The sequence below is a fragment of the Centrocercus urophasianus genome, unplaced genomic scaffold (genome assembly GCF_019232065.1).
Source record: "Centrocercus urophasianus isolate 14NV4802_14NV808 unplaced genomic scaffold, USGS_Curo_1.0 seq_20, whole genome shotgun sequence".
Classification (NCBI taxonomy): Eukaryota; Metazoa; Chordata; class Aves; order Galliformes; family Phasianidae; genus Centrocercus; species Centrocercus urophasianus.
Window position 1 is genome coordinate 7,498,043 of NW_024884756.1, and position 20,005 is coordinate 7,518,047.

At 41.1% G+C, this 20,005-nt stretch overlaps 1 protein-coding gene across 1 annotated transcript in view; it reads right to left on the reverse strand.

Moving 5' to 3' along the window:
- Window positions 1-2,488: 2,488 nt before the first annotated feature.
- Window positions 2,489-20,005, reverse strand: part of STAT4 (signal transducer and activator of transcription 4) — a 38,686-nt gene continuing 21,169 nt past the window's right edge. Inside the window, exons 7-24 of the mRNA XM_042822405.1 lie at window positions 19,625-19,710; window positions 18,622-18,773; window positions 17,368-17,526; window positions 16,479-16,571; window positions 15,573-15,632; window positions 14,274-14,291; window positions 14,101-14,194; window positions 13,426-13,470; window positions 11,493-11,576; window positions 10,653-10,751; window positions 9,600-9,735; window positions 8,613-8,665; window positions 7,778-7,872; window positions 7,409-7,545; window positions 6,830-7,021; window positions 5,587-5,653; window positions 4,976-5,084; window positions 2,489-3,738 (exon numbers count right to left, since the gene is read on the reverse strand). Of these exons, the coding sequence (XP_042678339.1) occupies window positions 3,712-3,738; window positions 4,976-5,084; window positions 5,587-5,653; window positions 6,830-7,021; window positions 7,409-7,545; window positions 7,778-7,872; window positions 8,613-8,665; window positions 9,600-9,735; window positions 10,653-10,751; window positions 11,493-11,576; window positions 13,426-13,470; window positions 14,101-14,194; window positions 14,274-14,291; window positions 15,573-15,632; window positions 16,479-16,571; window positions 17,368-17,526; window positions 18,622-18,773; window positions 19,625-19,710 (1,706 nt within the window). The 3' untranslated portion in view covers window positions 2,489-3,711. The remainder of the gene's footprint in view (window positions 3,739-4,975; window positions 5,085-5,586; window positions 5,654-6,829; window positions 7,022-7,408; window positions 7,546-7,777; window positions 7,873-8,612; window positions 8,666-9,599; window positions 9,736-10,652; window positions 10,752-11,492; window positions 11,577-13,425; window positions 13,471-14,100; window positions 14,195-14,273; window positions 14,292-15,572; window positions 15,633-16,478; window positions 16,572-17,367; window positions 17,527-18,621; window positions 18,774-19,624; window positions 19,711-20,005) is intronic.

A 20,005-nucleotide genomic window follows, 5' to 3' on the forward strand; every position in this document is an offset into this window, starting at 1 on the left:
ACGTGACTTCGGGGAAATGCTCCCGGTGTCCAGAAAGGGCCGGTTGGCGGGAAGGCGAAACCGAAAGCTTTGGCGCTGTCCCCGCCCCGCCACAATCCGTGTCCGAACTGCGGGCGGTGAAACCTTCCCACGGAGCCAGGGTTGGAAGGAGCACTGTGTTCAGCTAGGACAACCGTCAGCTCATCACCATTGTGCCTATTAAACGTGTTCCTCAGTTCCACGACTGCACAGCTCTTGAGCACCTCCAGAACTGAACCTGAGCTAAGCACAGAGGGATGCTCACCTCCCTGCCCCTCCTGGTTGTGCCATCTTTGATACAAACCAGGATGCCATCGACCTTTTTGGCAAGTTGAACACACTGCTGGCTTGTGTTCACCTGGTTGTCCATTAACACCCCAAGATCCTATTCCTCCATGGAGCCTTCTAGCTGCTCTGCCCCAAGCCTTTAGCACTGCTTAGTGTTTGCAACTGAAATGCAGGATTTTAGCATTTAGGCTTGTTAAAACTCATTGGCTCAGCCCAGCAATCCAACCTATCCAGATCCCTCTGTAGGGCCTTCCTCAAGCAGATCAAGACTTCCTCCCAACTTAGTGCTACCTGCGAACTTATGAGGATGCCCTAATACCAACCAGCCAAGGAACACAACTTGTGACTGCTGGTCACCAGCTAGACTTAACCCCATCCACCACTGCTCTGTGGGCCCAGTCCTCCAGTCAGATTTGATCCAGTGAAGAGTACTCCTGTCCAGGCCTCAGGTTGGTAGCTCCTCCGGGAGAATGCTGTGGGAGACAGTCTGCCTGGGCTTCATAAAGCCTTTGACATTATGTCAACTGCCTTTCCCTCCACCACCAGCTGTGTCACTCAATCGTAAGAGGAGATGAGGCTGCTCAGGCAGGATCTGCCTGCTGTGAACCCATGCTGGAGCCTGCTCTGATCCTCTGGTTATCCCACACAGGTGAAGTGATTCCACTTAATATGATCTCATCTATGGCTTTTCCCAGTTCTGAGGTCAGGCCGACATGCCTGTAGTTTTCTGGATCCTTTTTCTGACCTTCTTGTAGATGGGAGTCATGGTGGCAAGTGTTTACACTGAAGAAACCTCAGGGTCTTGAGCCCCTGCTGCGCAAGCTGCAGCACCACGGATGGGGTAGGAGTCCTGGCTGGGCCATGGAGAGCAAGGCGGGCATGGAAATCCCCAAGGGTGGCCTTTGCCTCTGCTTCCTGTGCCGTCTGTGTACAAGGAATACCCTGAAAGATTGTACAACCATATCTCTGGCTGTTAATTTATGAACTATAACCCAGGTTTCTATCCAACGCAGAAACTTGCAGGGCTGCTTACAAGCGGCAGGCAGTTGTGTGTTTTAATTGTTCCTGGTGTTTGGCCAGCTGAGTTTTCATCCCAGTAAATATCTTGTGATGTAGAGATTTCATCTTGATTGGAACTGACTTGTTAGGACATGCAGGGTCTTGTTTATTCCCATCTGCTGTGAGAACGGTCAGTAAAGTATATAAACTTAATGGGGGATGTTTGGGTCCTTTTTGGTTTAGTTTGTATCTCCCACTCTCCTCAAACAGAGGGAACTTCTTAGCTGATGGAAGATATGTGTAAATAAAAGGTCTGCTGGTAAGCTTTTTGTTTGGAAGCCCTGAGTACTGGTATGAATGTGAGTGCTTTATAAATAAAGCCAATAGGAAAATGGTAATAAATTTTTAGATTTAATTTGAAACCTTATGGTAGGGCAGGATGCAAAGCACAGCACAGTTCTGTTGGGTTCTTTTCCTGTTATTTTTGACTTTGCAGCTGCAAAACCCAGTGAAAGCACAAGCGCTGTTAGTGAAAGTACTGGAGAGTAGATGTCATCTCTTTTAGCAGTGTCTGAGAGTGTCCCTTTTGAAGTGCTTTTCTCTTTCTTCACGTTTTAGTTCGTTCCTCTGAGCCCTTGTCTTATAAAAGGACAATATTTGCGTGCGTGTGTGTATGTGTGTGTGTGTAAGAGGACTTGATCAGTATATGTTTATTTTAAAGAAAATAACTTTTGTCTCTTCAAAGTAGCAAACAGAGCTGAAATAGTGTGCCTTCCAATTAGACCAACAAAGAAAACTAATACCAAAACCTGATCCGCAATCCTATTCAGCCACTTGAGAAATAATTGAGTTGTGCAAGGAGCAGAAAGGAAAGGAAGGAAGAGTGATTCACATGCTGTCTGCACCTTTTTTTTTTTTTTTATTATTATTATTATTTTAAACTGCGTTTTTCATGACCTGTAGACGGGCAGAATCCATCTCATTAAGATGGGGAAAACAGGTCAAAATAAAAAGGGGTACAGCCTGAGGTGAAGTTTACTTTGTTGCTGCTGAAGTCTTGTGGTGCTGTGGTTTGGACTTGCGCTCAACTGAAAGAAGGGGTCTTGAAGGTCTTTTCCAACATACACGATAGGTGATGCAGGTCTATATTTTTATCTTGGAGAATTCCACAGAAATCCAGGTGTCCAACTTTAAGCCAAAAACTCTTTTTATTCGTACTGGTCATATAAATTACAGTTGTTTTTAGACATATATACACAGTAGTCATTGTTTATGGGAAAATAATTTCTATGAGATGCTTTGCGAGAAGAAATATGATTCTGCAGCTAGCTTGGAATCACTGAAACTGATCAACTACAGAGATGTTTGGTCATTCAATATCTAGTCTGATATTTCAGCAATGCCCAAAAAGAATTTCTTTCCATTCTAACAGAGATGTTGCTTGCTAACGTCAATGGTATGGGTGGGTGGGGGGGGGGAGGTAAGGAAGAGAAATGAAACTGAAATCTAGGTCTGACTGATGCAAGGGGATTGTTTTCATCCCAAGTGTCTGTATTATTTGCACTTGAGCATCTGCAGCTCATTTTACTGATGTTTGTGTGTTCTAAGAACTTTGTATGCATTAGCCATTTATTTTGCACACGAGTTAAATCTGAATGAGGCTGCATGCGTGTAAGACAACGGCCCTGGAACGGCCATTTTATTATTCTATTAACAGAATGTTGAGGGATAATACTGGGAAAAACAAACAGATGAACCAACATTAATCTATGCCAAAATAAGCATAAGGAAATGTTTTTCAAAGGCAGTGTAAAACCAGTTATCCTGCTCATCAGATGAGACTCTGAACTTCTGCTGTGGTGATAGTCTGTGCTCGAGGTGGCTCATCTTGAGGAAAAAATAAGCCCTGGATGTAACTGAATTTGGAGGGTGAGAATCTGCACTTTAAAATAGAAGCTAAACTGAGGGGATATAAAGAGATGATTAAGCAAATGTAATATAAACTGATTTCCTCAAGTACCTTAAAGTCTTTAGTTGTTCTTATATGCTGTTATCAGAAGAAAAAAAGAAAATATCTGTTCTTATACTGTTTTATTTACAATTCTAAGGTCAGTAATTCTGCGGGTAGAAACTCATACCTACTGGACCCCACTGGAATCAAATGACCTGTGAGTGGGAATGGATTTGGCCTTTTATCAGTGTAGGTAGCAGTCTCAGATGGCTATGTGTAACCTCTAGGAAGAAAATGTCTGTTTTACGTGGAACTGAGAACAGGAGGAGGCCCAACAATAGCATCGTAATGGTTTCCAGGAAATAGTGATTTACAGTGATGGCAGAGAAGATATTTATTATGCTTCTAACCCATGCAGTGTCCACGCAATTGCTTATTTTTCCAATACGTGAACTTCAGTCAGTTGAGTAAGGAGAACTCAGCTAGAAGGAAAAAAGAGAAGATCAGTCTCAGGGCAGTAACTGTTGCTCGTTCAAGAGGAGTTGCACATCAAACCTCAATGTAGCTGTGGTATAATCTTGACAGCCCTTAAGACTCTAAAGGTATCTTTTCTAGCTCTTTACAAGATCTAGTAATTCTCTTTGGAAAACAGCATAGTAAAAGTTCTCAAGAAAAATTGTGTGTCTTTTTATCAACTTCTGTGCTTCTTGTAACCTATGGATTTGGACAAAAAGTCTCTTAGTGGAATCTTGCTTTTGCAGTGAGCAGAGGAATGGATAAGAGTTCAGCAAGGCTGCTAAGGCTGTTACTGAGTAAGGATATCGTGTTCTGCTGCAGCTTTCACTCTTGTTTTCTGCATTGCACAGAGTTCTTTCACTGACACCTCATAGAGAAAATCTGTTGCTTTAACAATAGCAACTTTGCTTACTGTACTTCAGTGCAGCACCACTTGTTCACCTGGTGCGTGAATTTGAGATAATAAACTCTGTTTTTCCTCCTTTCTCATTTAGCAGGGTAAATAGAATGGAAAATAGAAGTCAACAACAAAAACAATGAAACAATCAAAGGAAATATAGAGAACCAAGCCCAAGGAAACAACAAAATAAGAACAAAACCCTTTCAAAATTCTTTTCTCCCCTAATTTCTTGCTGAACTTGAACACGTTCCTAGCAAGGGCCTTCAGCAATTCGCCTCCCACTTGGCAGCAGTGAACCGCTTCTCTAGTGCCCTTAAAAACTGCAGGATGATTCTATTTGACCCTCTCAAGCTCTGGGAAGAGCTGGCTGAAGAATTATTGCATGTGCTTAAAAAAAAAAAAAACAAAAACCTGAGAATATTTGGAATTTGATGATAAAAGTGAAGCCAACTATTCTTTTCACTGCTGAAACAGGGAAATGCCAGCTAGCATGTGTAGTTCACAGATGCAATTTAGAAGGTCAGAACTGTTTTAATATATTCAAACAAATGAGTGAATGCTCACGATTCCCTGGCCAGGAGCTAAGACAGCTTCATATCAGACAACGCATCCAAGTGTGCTGCAGCATCTTGTCTGCGCCAGAGTAGGAAATATTTGTACCACTGGTTCAGAATGCAATAGTGCAAGTGATGGATGAGCTGGGATTTTGGTAATGGTATGAGTGGCCTTTCTGTAACCAGCATCTGTGTTGCATGTGCTGTTTGCTAAGTGTTAACTTATCAGTGGAAAAGTTTACAACGTACGGCAGTTTCGATGGCTGTGGGACTCAGATGTTCTCTCAGCACAGCATAAACACTTGGAGACATTGGAAGAAGATCTGATGGAGAATGTGGATCTGTAGAGTCATTTAAGCTTTAAAAAAAAAAGAAGAAAATGATATTAAAAGTAACCTAAATCCCTCCAACTTCATGGAGGATTGTGGGCTATAGTGAATTGACTCATGTTGAATGCTTAATTAAGTTAGTTAAGCTTATATTCGGGCTTGCTGGTGGCCCTGTGAGCATATGCCAATGGCTAGGTGTTTAAAAATGCAGGGAATAGGTCTAAAGGAAGACAGAGGTTAAGCCTGACTCTGTAATATCAGCTGCTGAAAAAGGGAACAGTGTAAGATGACCAAAGTACCATAAAGTTTGCATTCAGTTCTGACAAATGTTTTGCCACGTGCATGGGAGAAGCACTTCAGTCAAGTTCTTTGCTTCCCTTTTTTTTTGTTTTTAGCAGTCTTTGCCCAAACCAAAACTCAGATGCGTTGCTGCCCCAAACTATCTGAATGGGGGAGGAGAGGCAGGGATAAGTTAGAAAAGGTATGTAAATGTAATGAAAATCAGAGTAATACGTCTCTATGGTTACTCACATTTTGGAGACTGGGATAAATACAGAAGGAACGTAACCTTTGACTCCTCCGTCTGAGGGTTTTGAGACTAAAAAGCCAATAGTAGAGAAATTAAATACTGCCCATTAATTTTACTGTTGGTTTGAAATTGATTATGCTGCAGGCCATAATATGAGAAATATCCATGATTAAATAAGCAGCCATAAAATGAGGGAATTCCTGAGGTTAATGTCCAGGTTCAGGTCCTAGTCACAGAAATGACCGTGCTTCCCCACTGGAAATACCTACATCACTATCTTGATGTACAGCGTAACAGCTGATAGAAGAGATCTTGTTAAGGTTTTGAAGAGAGAGGACTGTGCTGGAAGTCCAAATGCTTTGTACTGAGTACTTTTCGGTACTGCAAATGCTTGCATGGAGCCCTGTCTGTATCACAGCTTCAGATTTGTCTTTTGCTTGAAATTAAATAGGTGCATAATTTTTTTTAGAGGGCTTGAGCATTAGGCCAAGTCCACTGAATTTAAACAGAGAAGAAAAGCATTTGCTGCCTGAAAGCATCTTTGAGAAATGTAGGGATTTGAATCCAAATGCCTTGTAGTCTTTTATAAAGACATACACATCATTCTGAGCTTATCTAGAAAAATCAGGGTTTTGTTTTTTTTTTCTTTTTGATGGGATGCAAGCTTGATCTAAAAATGGTTTGACTTGAAACCCAGAGAAGAGCGAGCATGTTTGGAACTAATCTTATCTAGCCTTTTGAGCTAATTTATCTAGCTGTACTTTCCAGTGTAGTTACCAGGGGCAACTGCTGCCTCATTGTGAAATGAAAGCAGGCCTTCCAAGCTCTTCAGAAAAGTCAGAATTCTTTGAAATTAAAGATACAGCTTGTTACAGTTTTATCCAATTAGGAAGTTGAAGAGCAGGATGGCTTTCCATCTCCTTTGAACGTCTGAATACTGAATTTTGCAATGTATTGGTCAGGAAAAAAAATCCAATTACTTTGACTCCTTCTAACTCAAGATCTACTTCTTAGCTTCTTTTAAACAGTGTTGTTGTAGCCTCTAATGTAACCTCTAAGACCGTGGCTCTATTTGTAAAATGAAACTGCCTGCATGACAGACACACATCAAACATTTCTCATGAAGATGCCGATTAAAGGAGGCATCGTGATCTGTTCCCTTCTTCCTCTCCCCAGATTCCTTGAGTTGCCTCTTGGCCTTGAAGCTGCTTTCCAGAAGGGTTAAGTACAGAAAGGGAGCCCAACCTTCATTCGGCTGACAGCTGTAGTGTTTGCCAAAGGCCTTGTCCTTGGGAATGTCTGGGTACAGATACTTCAGAGGGTTTTCAGGAACGTTGTCTGCCATGATAACTTTGTAATCTCGCAGTATGTCAGCAAAGGGCAGCGCAGCTAAGCGGCCTTTGTTGTAGGGTTCCACTGAATGGAATGTCACTTCTCCTGTAGGAACACAAGGGCACGGAGCTGCTGATAGCTGCTAGACCAACATCTCTACTTGGAACGCTTTTTGTTTTCCTTCTAAGTTTGCACTGGTATGGGTTTTGCCTTTTGTACCAACATCTTTCAAGGCATTCTTCCTCCACACGTGGGAACAAACGTAAAGCCTGCAGTAAGTAGGTACATCCCCTAATGAACCTATTTATGGTAATAGAAATCACTGAGAGGAAGATTTGCAAAGCTTTGTCTGTGTTCCTCTCCCCAAACCAAACTAACACTATACACATGAACTTCACTTCTAAACAACAACAACAAAAACTCAACGAACTGTGGTTACAATTATACCAAAGGGTTTGAGCTCTGTTATTATTTTTTTTTAATTGCACTTACCATTTTCTAACTGATCCACCCAAGTAAAGGTAATTCCACCCAGATTGCTTTCACTAAACCTTAATAAAAATGTTCCTGGTGTCTTGTCTTTGAGCAAAATTCGTTCCTTCTCTTTGCTTACAAATCCCATTACGTACCTGAAGTGTAATAGGAAATAATGGTTTAACTTTTGCAAAAAATAGGGACTTAGTTCTGCATTTCTAATAGATTCAGAGGTGTTGCCTTTTTGCAAAGAGTTTGAAACATCATAAATGGGGAGAAAGAGGCAGAAGTGTTCAACTCTTTGCAAGTTCTCTTCTGTTCAGCTAGTGAAGAAAAAGGGTAAAGCAGGGAGAGGTCAACACATGGCTGTTGTTATTTCTTGCTCACCCATCAATCCAAAGAGGAAGAATGTGTTTTTTAATTAAGTCCAGTATAGCTTCAAGCCAAATCCAAAAGGTAAAAGACTTGCCAGGTAAATGTTCCTAATGGGAAACGCATGCAGAAGAAGAACATTATGAGAATATTGTTACACCGCATCCACGTGACATAGCTGTTTCAATTCCTGAAGAGTAATCTAGCATCTGTTGAAATGACAAATTAGAATTGCTGCTTTCAGTAATATATCTGCTTTAAGCCTAATGTGAATACTATGAATTTTTTTAAAGATAGGCATTGCAACTCCCTTTTTTAAAGAAAAATTCATATTCGAAGTTTCTCTCATTATGAAATTATACTTTGAGAGTTGGAACTACTTTCAGTGATGTGTTTTAATATAGTGTGAACAAAAAGCATTTGCTCTTCTTTTTTTCAGTGTTGTAATTTCTGATCAAAGTTACCGAATGTGGAGACAGACTTGAAATAATTTAAGTCACAACTGAGCATGTAGGGAAAACATACTGTATGCTTTAGGAAGAACATTCTGTGCACTGATAGCACGATCTATATTGATTATTCGGTAGCACCTGATGACTTTAAATGCCTTTGGCAAACGTGATTGTATGATTTACAGAAACATACAGGGCATACTTGACTATAATAACTGTTTCTGGTACCTGTATAAATGTAGTTAAATGGATCTCTTAGCCCAAGCTTTAAACTTCAGGAAATACTGTTTTCATTGTGAAGCTTTTAGACTTCATTTGGTTGTGCTGGGCTACAAGAGCCACACAAGGCAATTGAGAGTCTCTTCACTGACATCAGTGGGTTACTTTCAGAACCGTACCTTGCAGAACTTTGCCCAGGAGAGCTGGTAGTCACTGTAACTGACCTGTTGCCCTAAAAGTAAAATAGAAAAATGTGAGTCTGGGTTTCTGAAGTTGTGAAGGAAATGTTAGTTCACATCTGTACAGCTGAAAAATAGTGTAGCCCATTCGGGCTTGGAGAGGCATTGAGAGGGGCTTGCTAAGGCCTGTGTGCGTGGAGAAAGAATGCAGCTGGCAGATGAGTTTTGTGTATCTTTCTGAAGCAGCTGCTGATGGTAGCCTGGGGAATATCTGCCTGAAGTTGCCTGGGGCCTCGTTGGTGCAACACTGAGCTCAGTTTTGGTTTCAGTCTAAGTGTTATTTCTCTCACCCTATCTTGAGCTTCCAAGTTTTCAGATGCTTTCTTTCTTTTTCTCATATTACAGTTGTAACTGAATAACAGGGATGTTTTCTACTCCATTCTCTAATAAGAAACCATTAGAAAAGACACCCTTTACTACAAGGACAGTCGGACTGAAGCATTTTTTTGCTTGTCTCACCAACTTCTAACCATGCGGGGCTTCATTTCTATGTCGCTGTGAGTAAAAGATGGATCCCAGGACTAAACGTGCCCCAGAGAACAGATACTTTAAAAGAAAAAAAAAACAAAAAACAAAAAAACCAACACAATGCTGTCACCAAAAAGGCCAAAATCCCATAAGCAAGCAAAAAGACTTCCTTTTGATAGCTGATGCTGGAGATAACAACTACTTGCTAAGGAAACAAAACAGTGTTGAACGTGACTCTGATGCCCTCTTTCTTCAGTTTAGCAGCCTAGATATTCAGAAGCTGAATCACTTCGTGGTAAGAATAAGCTGACGTGTGCTTTTCTTTAAAGAAAAACAATGTCACAATGGTATTTTTGAAGTCAAGGGTGGAAGTGAAGGTCATGCTTAAAGCCATCACTTTGGACTATCAAATAAAAGAGCCCCAAAACAAATAAAATCCGTATGTTTCTACAGACTTACCCATAAGTTTCTCTGCCAGCATGTTGAGTTGCTCGGAATTGAGTCCACGGCCAACATAGGATGAAAACTGCCAGCTCAGTACTTCTAAGAGCTGACTTAGAGTGGCGGCAGGGGGGTTGTTAAAGAAAGATAAGTTCTGCAACAGAACGAATGCTTTGTTTAGACTATTAGCAACTATGGGAAGTACTCCAGGCTATAAAAGAAAGCAGCAAGTGCTTAAGCAGAGGCCAGAGGTGTTTACAAACAAAAAAATAATGCAAGGGGTATGGTGGAATGGGGAGCGGAATGGACTTGGACAAAGATGCCTTGGTTCCTCCCTGGTTACTAGCAAACCTATAGAGGGATGCTCCTGGAGAGAGTAGGAGGCTGTGTACATCTTGGATGATAAAATACCTTGCTACACTTCTGATAGTGGTGTATGTTAAAGCAGTGAAAATATGCTTAATGCCTGTCCAATAAATGCAGATACTGTGTTCTGCAACTTGCAAGTGCAGTAACAGCAATTGAAGGCGAAATTTGTGCTGTGCCAGCAGGAGACGAGGAAATAATGATTGTGCTTTTGCTCAGCATTGAAGCTACTAGACAGTGCTACCTGTCTCTTGCAGTCTTCTCTGTGCAAAGCATTAGCTCCTCTAAAATGAGGGGAAATAGCATTTAATTACATTATAGCCCCAACCATATATCTACTTCAATAGTTTTGAATTGCACCTGTGAAATTATTTTGTGCTGTGTATGATTTTAATCAACCATGTTCCAGAAAGACAAATTTGACCTGGGAAAGTTGCGAAGAAGGGCAATCATCCTTCCTTAGTTTGTGAGCTACAACTTCAGTCTAAAAAAAATGAAAGCTAAGAGGCATACGGTTGTACATTTGGGTAGGGAACAAAAGACAGAACAAATAACATAGAAGTATGATGTTGATTACTGCGTATTTGAAGAAAATAAGGTCTGTGTAAGAGGGAGAAGCAGCCTTTTTATAACGAATGTACTTGGCAACCAAATAATAGGAGTGTGAGAATGCAGGAAGCCGCTATTTGTGTACTGAAGACCTACCTGAGGGTCGTTGGTTGATAGGTTGTACCAAATAATAGAAGCCCATGCATTGGGTAACTGGCTGACATTGGAAATCATCACTACAGGCAAAGAGCTCGTCTAGGGGAAAAAATGAGCACAGTAGGTAATGACAGTGCAGTATTACTTGTCTTTTAGCCCTTCCTTGGTCTTTTGCTCCCTCCAAATAGTGCTCTATAGCCTGGGCTCTTCCAGCATGGTAGAGCAAGACCAACTGTTGATAACTGCTGCCCAGCCTGTTTCTAGAGAGAAATGGGCTTTGGGAGGGTGTTCAGGTTTTGAGTTAGCTTGGCCTGGGCAGCAAATTTGGCTTTTAGCTGCGTGAAAGCTGTAAAGAAAAATGACTGCATGACTTTTTGCAGGCAGAAGAGTGAGGCCTGGTAGTTTTGGTCACTGAATTGGTTGTAAGAATGGTCTGTTTTAGGTGCGCGGGGATGTCCTGAGCATATTGCCTGCAATTGTCGTAACATTCTCTAATGTGTTAATTTGTGATGTTTAATGGAGGAACATGCCTTCTAGTGCACATGATTTATTTATTTTTTTTTAATTTTTTTTTTTTTGGTCACTGGCTTAAATGAGTGTATGGTCTTTAGATCAGCCTGTATTTTGGCTTCTGCATAGAAGGGTTAAGAACATCACATGAAATCTGTGCAGCCCTCTGAGCAGTTCTGGAAATCTGGCAACTGCTTACTGCTGAAGACAGCATCTAGGATAGATGGGCCTAGATGGGCCTGCGGCCTGGCCCAACAGGCTTGTTCCTTGTGAGCCCCTGGAAAATGCTGCTTGTTCTCACCACAGAAAATCTATCCAGAATATACTCACTTCCAAATTGATAGTCAGTCCATACAGGCAGACCTGTGTTTCAAAGCTGATGGAGTGCAGCTCTTCAGTCACCATATGAGGGCCCTGAGGGGGAAAAGCAGATAATGAACTGAGTGTATGCTTGGTATTTAACACTGCCTGGGCAATCCAGCTGCTGAGATTAGATGTGTGTTTTCTTGCAGCATTGTGTAATCTCTAAGCAGAAGAGAAAAAGAAGGAAACCCTTTGTTAAACTCTAAACTAATCCAGATCTCTGGTGGATTTTTTTCTGATGATTCTTAAACCGAAACAAAACCAGCAACCCTGGTTTTAAAAGCAATGCTTTCTTTACTTTCAACTTGTGTAAAAATGTTGCTTTACAGCATGGTGTTGCACGCAAATGTAACAGATTTTTGTGTGTCTGCTATTGTCTCCCACTCTTGCTAAAAGTTTCTTTACTGATTGACAGCCCCAATCTAAACACGGATGTTAAATAGGAGACGAGCAGCTCAAAAAAAGCAGTTACAGGAGCCGTGTCCTTAAGCACAAGTAGGCTTCTGTCCTAGAGAACAGTTTTGTTTTCTTTCAAGTATACGCAGAAACTTCTTGACAAACAATCTGTCGTAGTTGATTAGCTTGTGTTACAACATTTTGCTTGGATTACAAACTAGCATAGCTCTATAAACAGCTCTGTAAAATCTCTGCCCCTTGAGAAACGTCTTTAAAAATAGATACTTCCATCCCTGCGAGTCAAAATATAAAAAGCTTTTTGCCATTTTTTTCCTGCTTTTTTGTTTTTCCTTCCCATTGCATATTTGTTTTGCCAGACTTCTTAAAAAATAAAATAAAATAAAATAAATTAAAAAAAAAAAAAAAAAAAGGAGGGAAGGGAAGATTTGTATTTCTGAATCGAAGTACTTCCACTTTGAGTCAACGTAAATGGAAGTGTTCCTTGGGAAAGTGCCTCACGGCCTTCTGTTTCCCCCAGAGCACCTCCTTCAGGACACCTCCTTCAGGATGTGTACAGATGCTGTAACAAAAGGTTCTGTGTACACTGGAGGCTGAGGCTGCAGGAGATGCTCAGGCATCTGAATCACACAGCTGCCTTACAGAGGGAAGATCCAGCTTAGAGCTGTCTGCTTTTGAGTGAAATGCTCATCCATCCACTCAGCTCAACTGTTTTAGCACAGGTAGAATCAAGCTGAAAATGTTTGGGAAACTTCCCTTATCTTTGCCCGATTAGAAGTTTCAAAAACCTGAGATTTTTGCAAAAACACACCTAAGCCTAAACAAATATATGCTTTTAGCTGTTGTTCAACAAATGTTTATGCTCCTAAAGGTTCCAGGCGGTGCTTTCACCAAGGAGGAGCCCCGCTGGTGAAAATCAGATAGCAGTGAGCCACGTCACTAATGCTAGGACGTCCTAATGCTGCGGGTGGCTGTTGCTCGATCTGACGTGTCATACTGCTGTGTCACCGCAGGAGGGGGACACCAGACCAGGATTCAGACGAAAATCAGTCAGGGAGTTTGGTCGTGGTTTGGGCATGCTAACATCTTTTAGGCAAGTACAATCAAACCGTCGTGTCAGCTGTGAGCGTGGCCAACAGATCACACAGGTCAGCTTGCTCTGCTCAAAAAGCTTGTTTTTTCAGAAGGTAACTTTTTGACCAAAGGGAAGGCCATGCAGGGCAATGCATGCAGGCATTCAGGTGATTACTTCCTACCATCTTCTGTAGCTATTACGTGAGGCACGTAATTGAGTTTTCTGAGTACTTCTGAAAGGTTCTCACTGTGCTCATGCAATCACATGATTATTGAGTCCGACACTTAGAAAGAGAGTATATATTTCAAAATCTAATTTACTTACATATGGTTGCTGTTGGATTTAAATGAAATCCAGCCTGAAATACTTGGGAGAGTAATCAAAACTACCAACTAAAATAAATCCACCAACCTCATTTCCTTTGCTTCCAGCACTTGATTTCATTTCTTTCGGCTGCTGTATAAAGCAAAACAGAAATTATGTGGCAGAGAAACTACAGATGAGTACATAAAGAATATCAACTGTAGCTGTGGTGCCCTTAGCGTAATAGGGATTTGTTTTGAATTTACAGATACACTACAATGAAGGCACTGACTCTGTGCCTTGAAGTCCATTCAGTGAGTGGCCTTCTGATAAATATTTTTATTGGAAAAGTACTGTAGGTGAGGGAGTCTGCTTTGAAAGCAGGACTTAGGAAGACACTGGAGGTGCTACCAGAACGCTTCTGCTGGCTCTCAAAAAGCCTTTTGTCTCAGTCATTGTTTCAATCAGATCCAAAGCGTTCAATTATGTATTTCACCTGGACATAGGCTTTTTTTTAAAAAAAAGTTTCTGTGTAATTCAGCATGATTAATCATTTCCTCTTCTGGTATTAAGCATGGTTTGTTTTGTAATGTCTGTGGAAATACAGTCTCACTTTATGGCAGTATGGAGTGTGATACAGGTGTTGCAGCAGTAAATGCTCCTCTAAGGGAGAAGAGAACGAGTGTAGATTTGACAGCAGTGCAGTTCTCCTTGTGTAGCTTTTAAAGAGTATCTTAATTCCTTGCCAGAGGTGCATGGCAAGAAAAGAGCAGACAAGCTTACCAGGTGTCGGAATTCTACTGACAGGCTGCCATTTGCCGACTCATCCATGTTCATGGCTTTCACGTGTGTTCCACACAGAACAAATCTACGATTGCTATGGAGAACATTACACTTAATCACTCCAGTGAAAACATGCTGGATAGCTGGAGGACTCTCATATTTTGTTTCCTTACCTCACTGTTGAAACATTCCTAAAATAGAAGAAGGGTGGAGGAGGAAACAGATGATGTATCAGTAAACATGAGCTGTGCTTGCTTTGAGTCATGTATCTCTAGACAGTATATTTTCCCTTATCTGTTGAATGTATGTTACTGATATCACTGCAATTTTGGGGAAAAATAACAGAAATTTCTGATGTGCAGGTATTGTATCTAACTTCTTCTCCCTCTGCTGTTGGAATGATGTATGGAAATTGAAAGTTGCTGTGCTAATTGGGTGTGTGGTGAGGCAATAGAGGCCTGTGTAGATAGGTCTTGGCACACTGGTGGTGCACATAAACAGCTTCTGAGAGGAAGCTGTCTTGTCTCCTACTGCTTATCCACCAGGTGTTGGTCTTCCTTCTTTTGGCCCAGCACCTGTGCCCATGCAGCCAGGAGCAGAGTGGCTTGTAGGGAGCTAATAGAAGCATCGTGGTCAGAGCAAGGGAGAATGGTGAGCAGTGGGGAGTTGGATCAGCTGTGCTGATTTTGGAATCAGACCTGGTGGTTTTTCATAGTAGGGGGCCCTCACCTAATGGTAACCAAGCTTGCTCTGGGGTCAGCTCTTTACGTTGTACTGAAAATCATGATCTTGCTAAGAAAACTAATCAACTCAAACAGATGTAGTTGTACAAAAGTGTTGGCTCTGCATCTAGTATATTATAGGCAGGCTCTGAAATGCCTTTTGCTCAAGAAATTATAACCAGCAGTAGGAGCTGTGGTTCATCGTTGCTATAAGAAGTAATGGGAGCTAATGGAGTACTGAATCTGTTAGTAAGGAGGAGCTTATGCAACAGCCTTGATGTCAGGCAGGAGTAAAACACTGTAAGCTGCTGTAGTTAGTAATTACAGCACCAGCTTTCCAAGCACAAATTGTGTGCAATGCTGGGAGCAGCTGCATTGAAGGTGCTGGGACTATTGGTACAGGCAGAGGGAATGACTACCCCATAAATGCTACAGAGTTTGATTTCAAGTTTTCTGTGATGCCACTATTTAAAGCTGGATTTTATTTAAGGTTTGAAACAAATGCTAAATGGATGTTTCGTCTCCAATTTCAAAGTTAAGAGTAGCTTTCTTTTCAAGTACAAAGAGATTTTCCACATTAGAGAGAGTCATTACCCTCATTACCCTGTGTGAAACTCATATGTTTCAACTGTTCATTGGTTTCTTTCCCCCTTTAAGCAAATTCGAAAGCAGATAGGGCAGCTACTGAAAAAGCTGCATGGTCTCTGTAGGAAAAGAGTGGTCTAATATCTTCACTTTAAAGTTTCTTACTTGTCGATAGTTGCTTTCACTCTGATCTGGTAGTTCAGCTCTGGCAATTTAATTAGCAACCTTCAAAACAGAAAATTTATAAGTGAACACTCAAAAAAAAAAACCAACCCAAAAACAAGCTATAGCAAACAAATTTGTCACCAGAAAATAATAGAGATCACTAGCTCCACATCACAGTATTTGAAATGATTGTAATCTGAAAATGGATTAATCATCCAGCACTGCATCAGGACTTGCAGGGTCCTATGCATGAAAGGACGGATGACTTTATCCAGAGGCGAGTGTTTTATCTTCCCTGCAGGAGTGGGGAAGACAATGAAAAGATCAGAGATGGATTTGTATGTCTAACTGCACTGTGCTTTGTGTATGCTTTCCACACCTGCTCCCCCACCTTCTATGCCTTCTTTTTGCTGCTGGATGGAAATGAGATGTGAGATCCTCTCCGATCTCACCTCATTTTGCAGAGTCAAGCAAGGAGGTAGCGGGAGAGAAATAACTTGTCATTGATACACCAATCACACACCTCGTAAGCTGCAGATATTTCTCTTTCTAATGCGCTACAGTGGCTCTGAGTATTCTGATGTTGCCTGGCATGATGTGGATCATTACTTGTTAGCTTGCAAAGCCATTAAACCAAGAATCCAATAAATATAGATTCCTGAAGGTGCTGACTTTTGGCCACAGTCTGCCTGTCTTCCTTCTGCTGTTTGCTCTTCATTGCCACTTATTACAAGCGACAGGTTCGGTGTCCTTTAGACCCTTGCTTCACAAAGCTCCCTGGAGTCGAAAGTGTCTCTGCCTGACTCTCACACAGAAGTTGTAATACTTCATGGATCCTGAAATGGTCTCCTAGAGTAAAGTGCAGCATGTGAAGGGAGCAATTGATATCAGGCTTCCTTTTCTTACCTTAATTTTACAGTGAACTGTATTAACGTTTTAAGAACCATTGGCCTCTGGGGGTGTGTTGGCATACAGGGCTGCCTTTCAACCACAAATGAACTAGGGTGAAAAGAAATGAAACAAGTAGATTGATAGGAATATGCATAAATAAATGTATAGTAAGCTATATTATCTATTTCTTTGAGACTGACTTCTCTGCAGATGCTAAAATGGGAGATAAGCATTTTCACTCTCAGTTCTCTAAATGATCTCGGGGTCTGACTTACACTTGAATTGTTCCCGTAAGAAACAGATACCTGTTATACCTTTAAAATCAAACCAAAATCAAATTTTGTAGGACTAAAATATCAATTGAATGATCTAGCCTTTTATCAGAACCATAAATCAAGCTATACAAGTCCACTGAACCTGGTTCCAGTGAAATTAAATCATTGGTTTTTTCCCTTATTTTATTAAAAAGCAATAAACCATGTTTTGCTTGCAGACACAGCTAATAGAATAGCCACTTGTGGTCTGTCTCCTTGTATAGCCGGTACAAAAGAGAAGACAAATTATGAAAATGTTCTATATGAATAGATGGATGAATGTGGGAGGGAAGTCTACTTTGGTGGGGAACAGAAAAGAGAAGGATCTGCTGCTTCACTACACAAAATTCTCAGCGGTACGTACGTGATTGAAATAAGTGGGTTTTGGTGTTCACATAGAGTAAGAAGTTGACCACAAAACCTTAAATGCTGTACGTGAGAAGCTCTCTGGTACCTTCAGCTTCTCTGAGTTTTGATGACAGCTGTACATACTCCTTCCTTTGGAAACTCTTAACAGTTAGGTTTTGTTGTTAGCAATAAATGTGTGTCAGTTCAGGTAAAGCAACATGAATTCACAATAGCTTACTCACTTGCGGAAGAGGTTGTAGAGCAGGAAATTGACCTTTTCCAGCAGCTGAGGTCTTTGTACTGGGATGGGATCCCCATCGTATGTCAGTCTGGTCAACAGCTCATCCAGTTTTTCCAGTTGCCTTCTAACTTGAAAAAGACTCTCTGCCAACAGCGTAAAACTACAGAGAGACAACAAATTACCTTGCAATCTCTCATGTAAGCCATTATTAGAACATAATATCTACTGAAGTTCTTGCTTAGGGAAATTGGATTCCGTGCCTTATAGTGCTTTCAAGCTTTATACACAATTATGCTCATTCATCTTTTGTTTACAGCTGTGAATAAATACATCATGCAAGATTTCCCACTTTACTTTCAAAGGTAAATATCTCCCCAAAGGCCTCATCAACAACAGTGCAACAGTGACTTTGATAGTTTAGAGGAAATGCTTCACCATCCTGATGTTTTACACACAGGGCACTGCTGCCAGTTCTATTTCTTGCCTACAGCTTGGTAGTTTTTCCTTCCCTCTTTGAAAGGATAATGGTTATATGAATTGAACATGCTACCAAGACAAAAAAAAAATTCTTTTCTTCAAATTTCAAAAACTATGTATGTGTTCAGTTATTTTCCCTCTGTTTTTTCTTCTTACTATTTACTCTACCTTTTCCAAAATATTAGTCAGATGGAAGAGAAACTGACGCTCTCTAGAGGTATGATTATTATTTTTTTTTAATCTAAAGGTATTTGTTGGTTGGTTTTGTTTTTCTTTTTCTTTTTTTCCCCACAAGTACCATTAAGCCTGATTCTATTACCACCATGGTGCAGACTTCAGTCATTCAATTCTGGGTAGCTTTAAGCCTAGAGCAGTGATGTACCCAGCGAGTCAGAGCATAAAGGATCTACCCAGCTCCTGCTGAGACAAAACTCCCACTGTCCTCAGTCAGCACAGCTCTTACTCAAGCAAAACTCCCTGGGGTATGTGTATCATATATCTGCAACTACCATCAAACCAAAAATTGACCGACTGCAATGGCTCAGGCTCAGCGCTTTACTGTAATGTCATTCATTCTGCCAGCGAATTCTACTGTTCTATCACTTGATCTACCAAAGCAAAGTGCATTTTTAGTTATTTACTTGCATAGCTGCTCATGAATTTTCTGCTGTTGCAAGGTAGCAAGGCAACCGATCTAAAGGAATTATCATTTTGTGTGCATGGGGCTTGCAGACTTCCTGTGGTTTTCAGTGGAAACATAAGCTCAGTGCAGGTTTACCAGTTCTGGAGCTGATCGAGCCCCCCGTGGAGGGGACCCCCGATGCATGCAATCTGCTGCCGTCTCTTCCAGTCCAGCAGTTCCTCGGTCAGCATGTTGCTCATGAGCATATCAATTTCGTGGATGACACGGCCTATTTTACTTAGCACTTCCTGTAACATGGGATAGCTGTCATGGACTGACCACAGGGCACAGCTACAACATCCAGCCATTATCACAAAGTGCTGATTACATTTTTTTTTTTTGTATGATTTTGGAAACATCTGTATTTAGTCCCACCACTTTTGTCTCTTTAGCCCAGAGGTGACTGGATTACTCACCATGTAAAGCTAATCCTGAGTATCAATGAGTTCCTCAGTAAAATTTCTCTTTAGGGGTTGGGAGGGGAGGTTGTATTCATAGTGGGCATAACACCTCCAAGCAGTTGACATTTAGAAGCACTGTCAAGGTCATAAAATCCTTCTTCTGTTTTGCATCATGTCCAATTCACAGGATTTTTTTTGTTTGTACATTTGACTTGCTTTTAACAGTGGAAGGTACGTGTGTCTGAACACATGGCTTTCTGTACTGGTAAAGGAATGGTCAAGAAGTGCTTGTAGTCACATGTCTCTCTTGCTAAACCAAGCTAGGTAGTATCTGTGCATTTGTTTGTTTGGTTTTGCAATTACTAGATCACATTTACTTTGGATAACTTTTATTTCCTGTAAAAGCTCTAGACTGCCAACTAAGCTATCCTTGCAGTGCAGTGCAGAAGTGCTCCTCTTGTCTAAGGTGAGCGGAATCATAGCCCTAATTAAGCTTCTGCTTAATTGCTGATTTCTTAGCTGCTCGCCAATATCACCCACACAAACACAAAGCCTTTGGTATATTGGTAACTCACATGCTGTTTGCCTGCTCTTCCAAGAGGAGAGAATTCAGGAAGGCACAAGTAGCATTTGAGTATTCGGTGTGGGAATAAAGGGAGAAAGCAAATGACCCACAGCTGACAAAGGATGTCACTAACCTTTCTCTTGTAGTCTAACGTATTGAGCATCGCCTGCAACGCCAACATTTCCTGTTTAATGAGGGCGCTGTTTTTGTCGCTCTGCTCTGCCAGGGGTGAAAAAATCACTCAGTTAATTCGGTACAGATGTGGGTGTGGGGGTTTGTGTGTGTGCTTATGGGAGACGTGGGGGGGAACCACAACCTGACTGCAGGAGGAACTAGGGAAAAAATAAACTGCAGGCATCAGCAGGTTACATAATGGCACATTTCCCTTGAATAGGTCCATTTGCATACAAACTTAAGCTATGCTTTTATGATGCCGTTCTTGAAGTGTGTGCATGTGTTTGGAGCAGGGAAAAGGTAAAAAAAAAAAAAAAAAAAAAAAAAAAAAAAAAAAAAA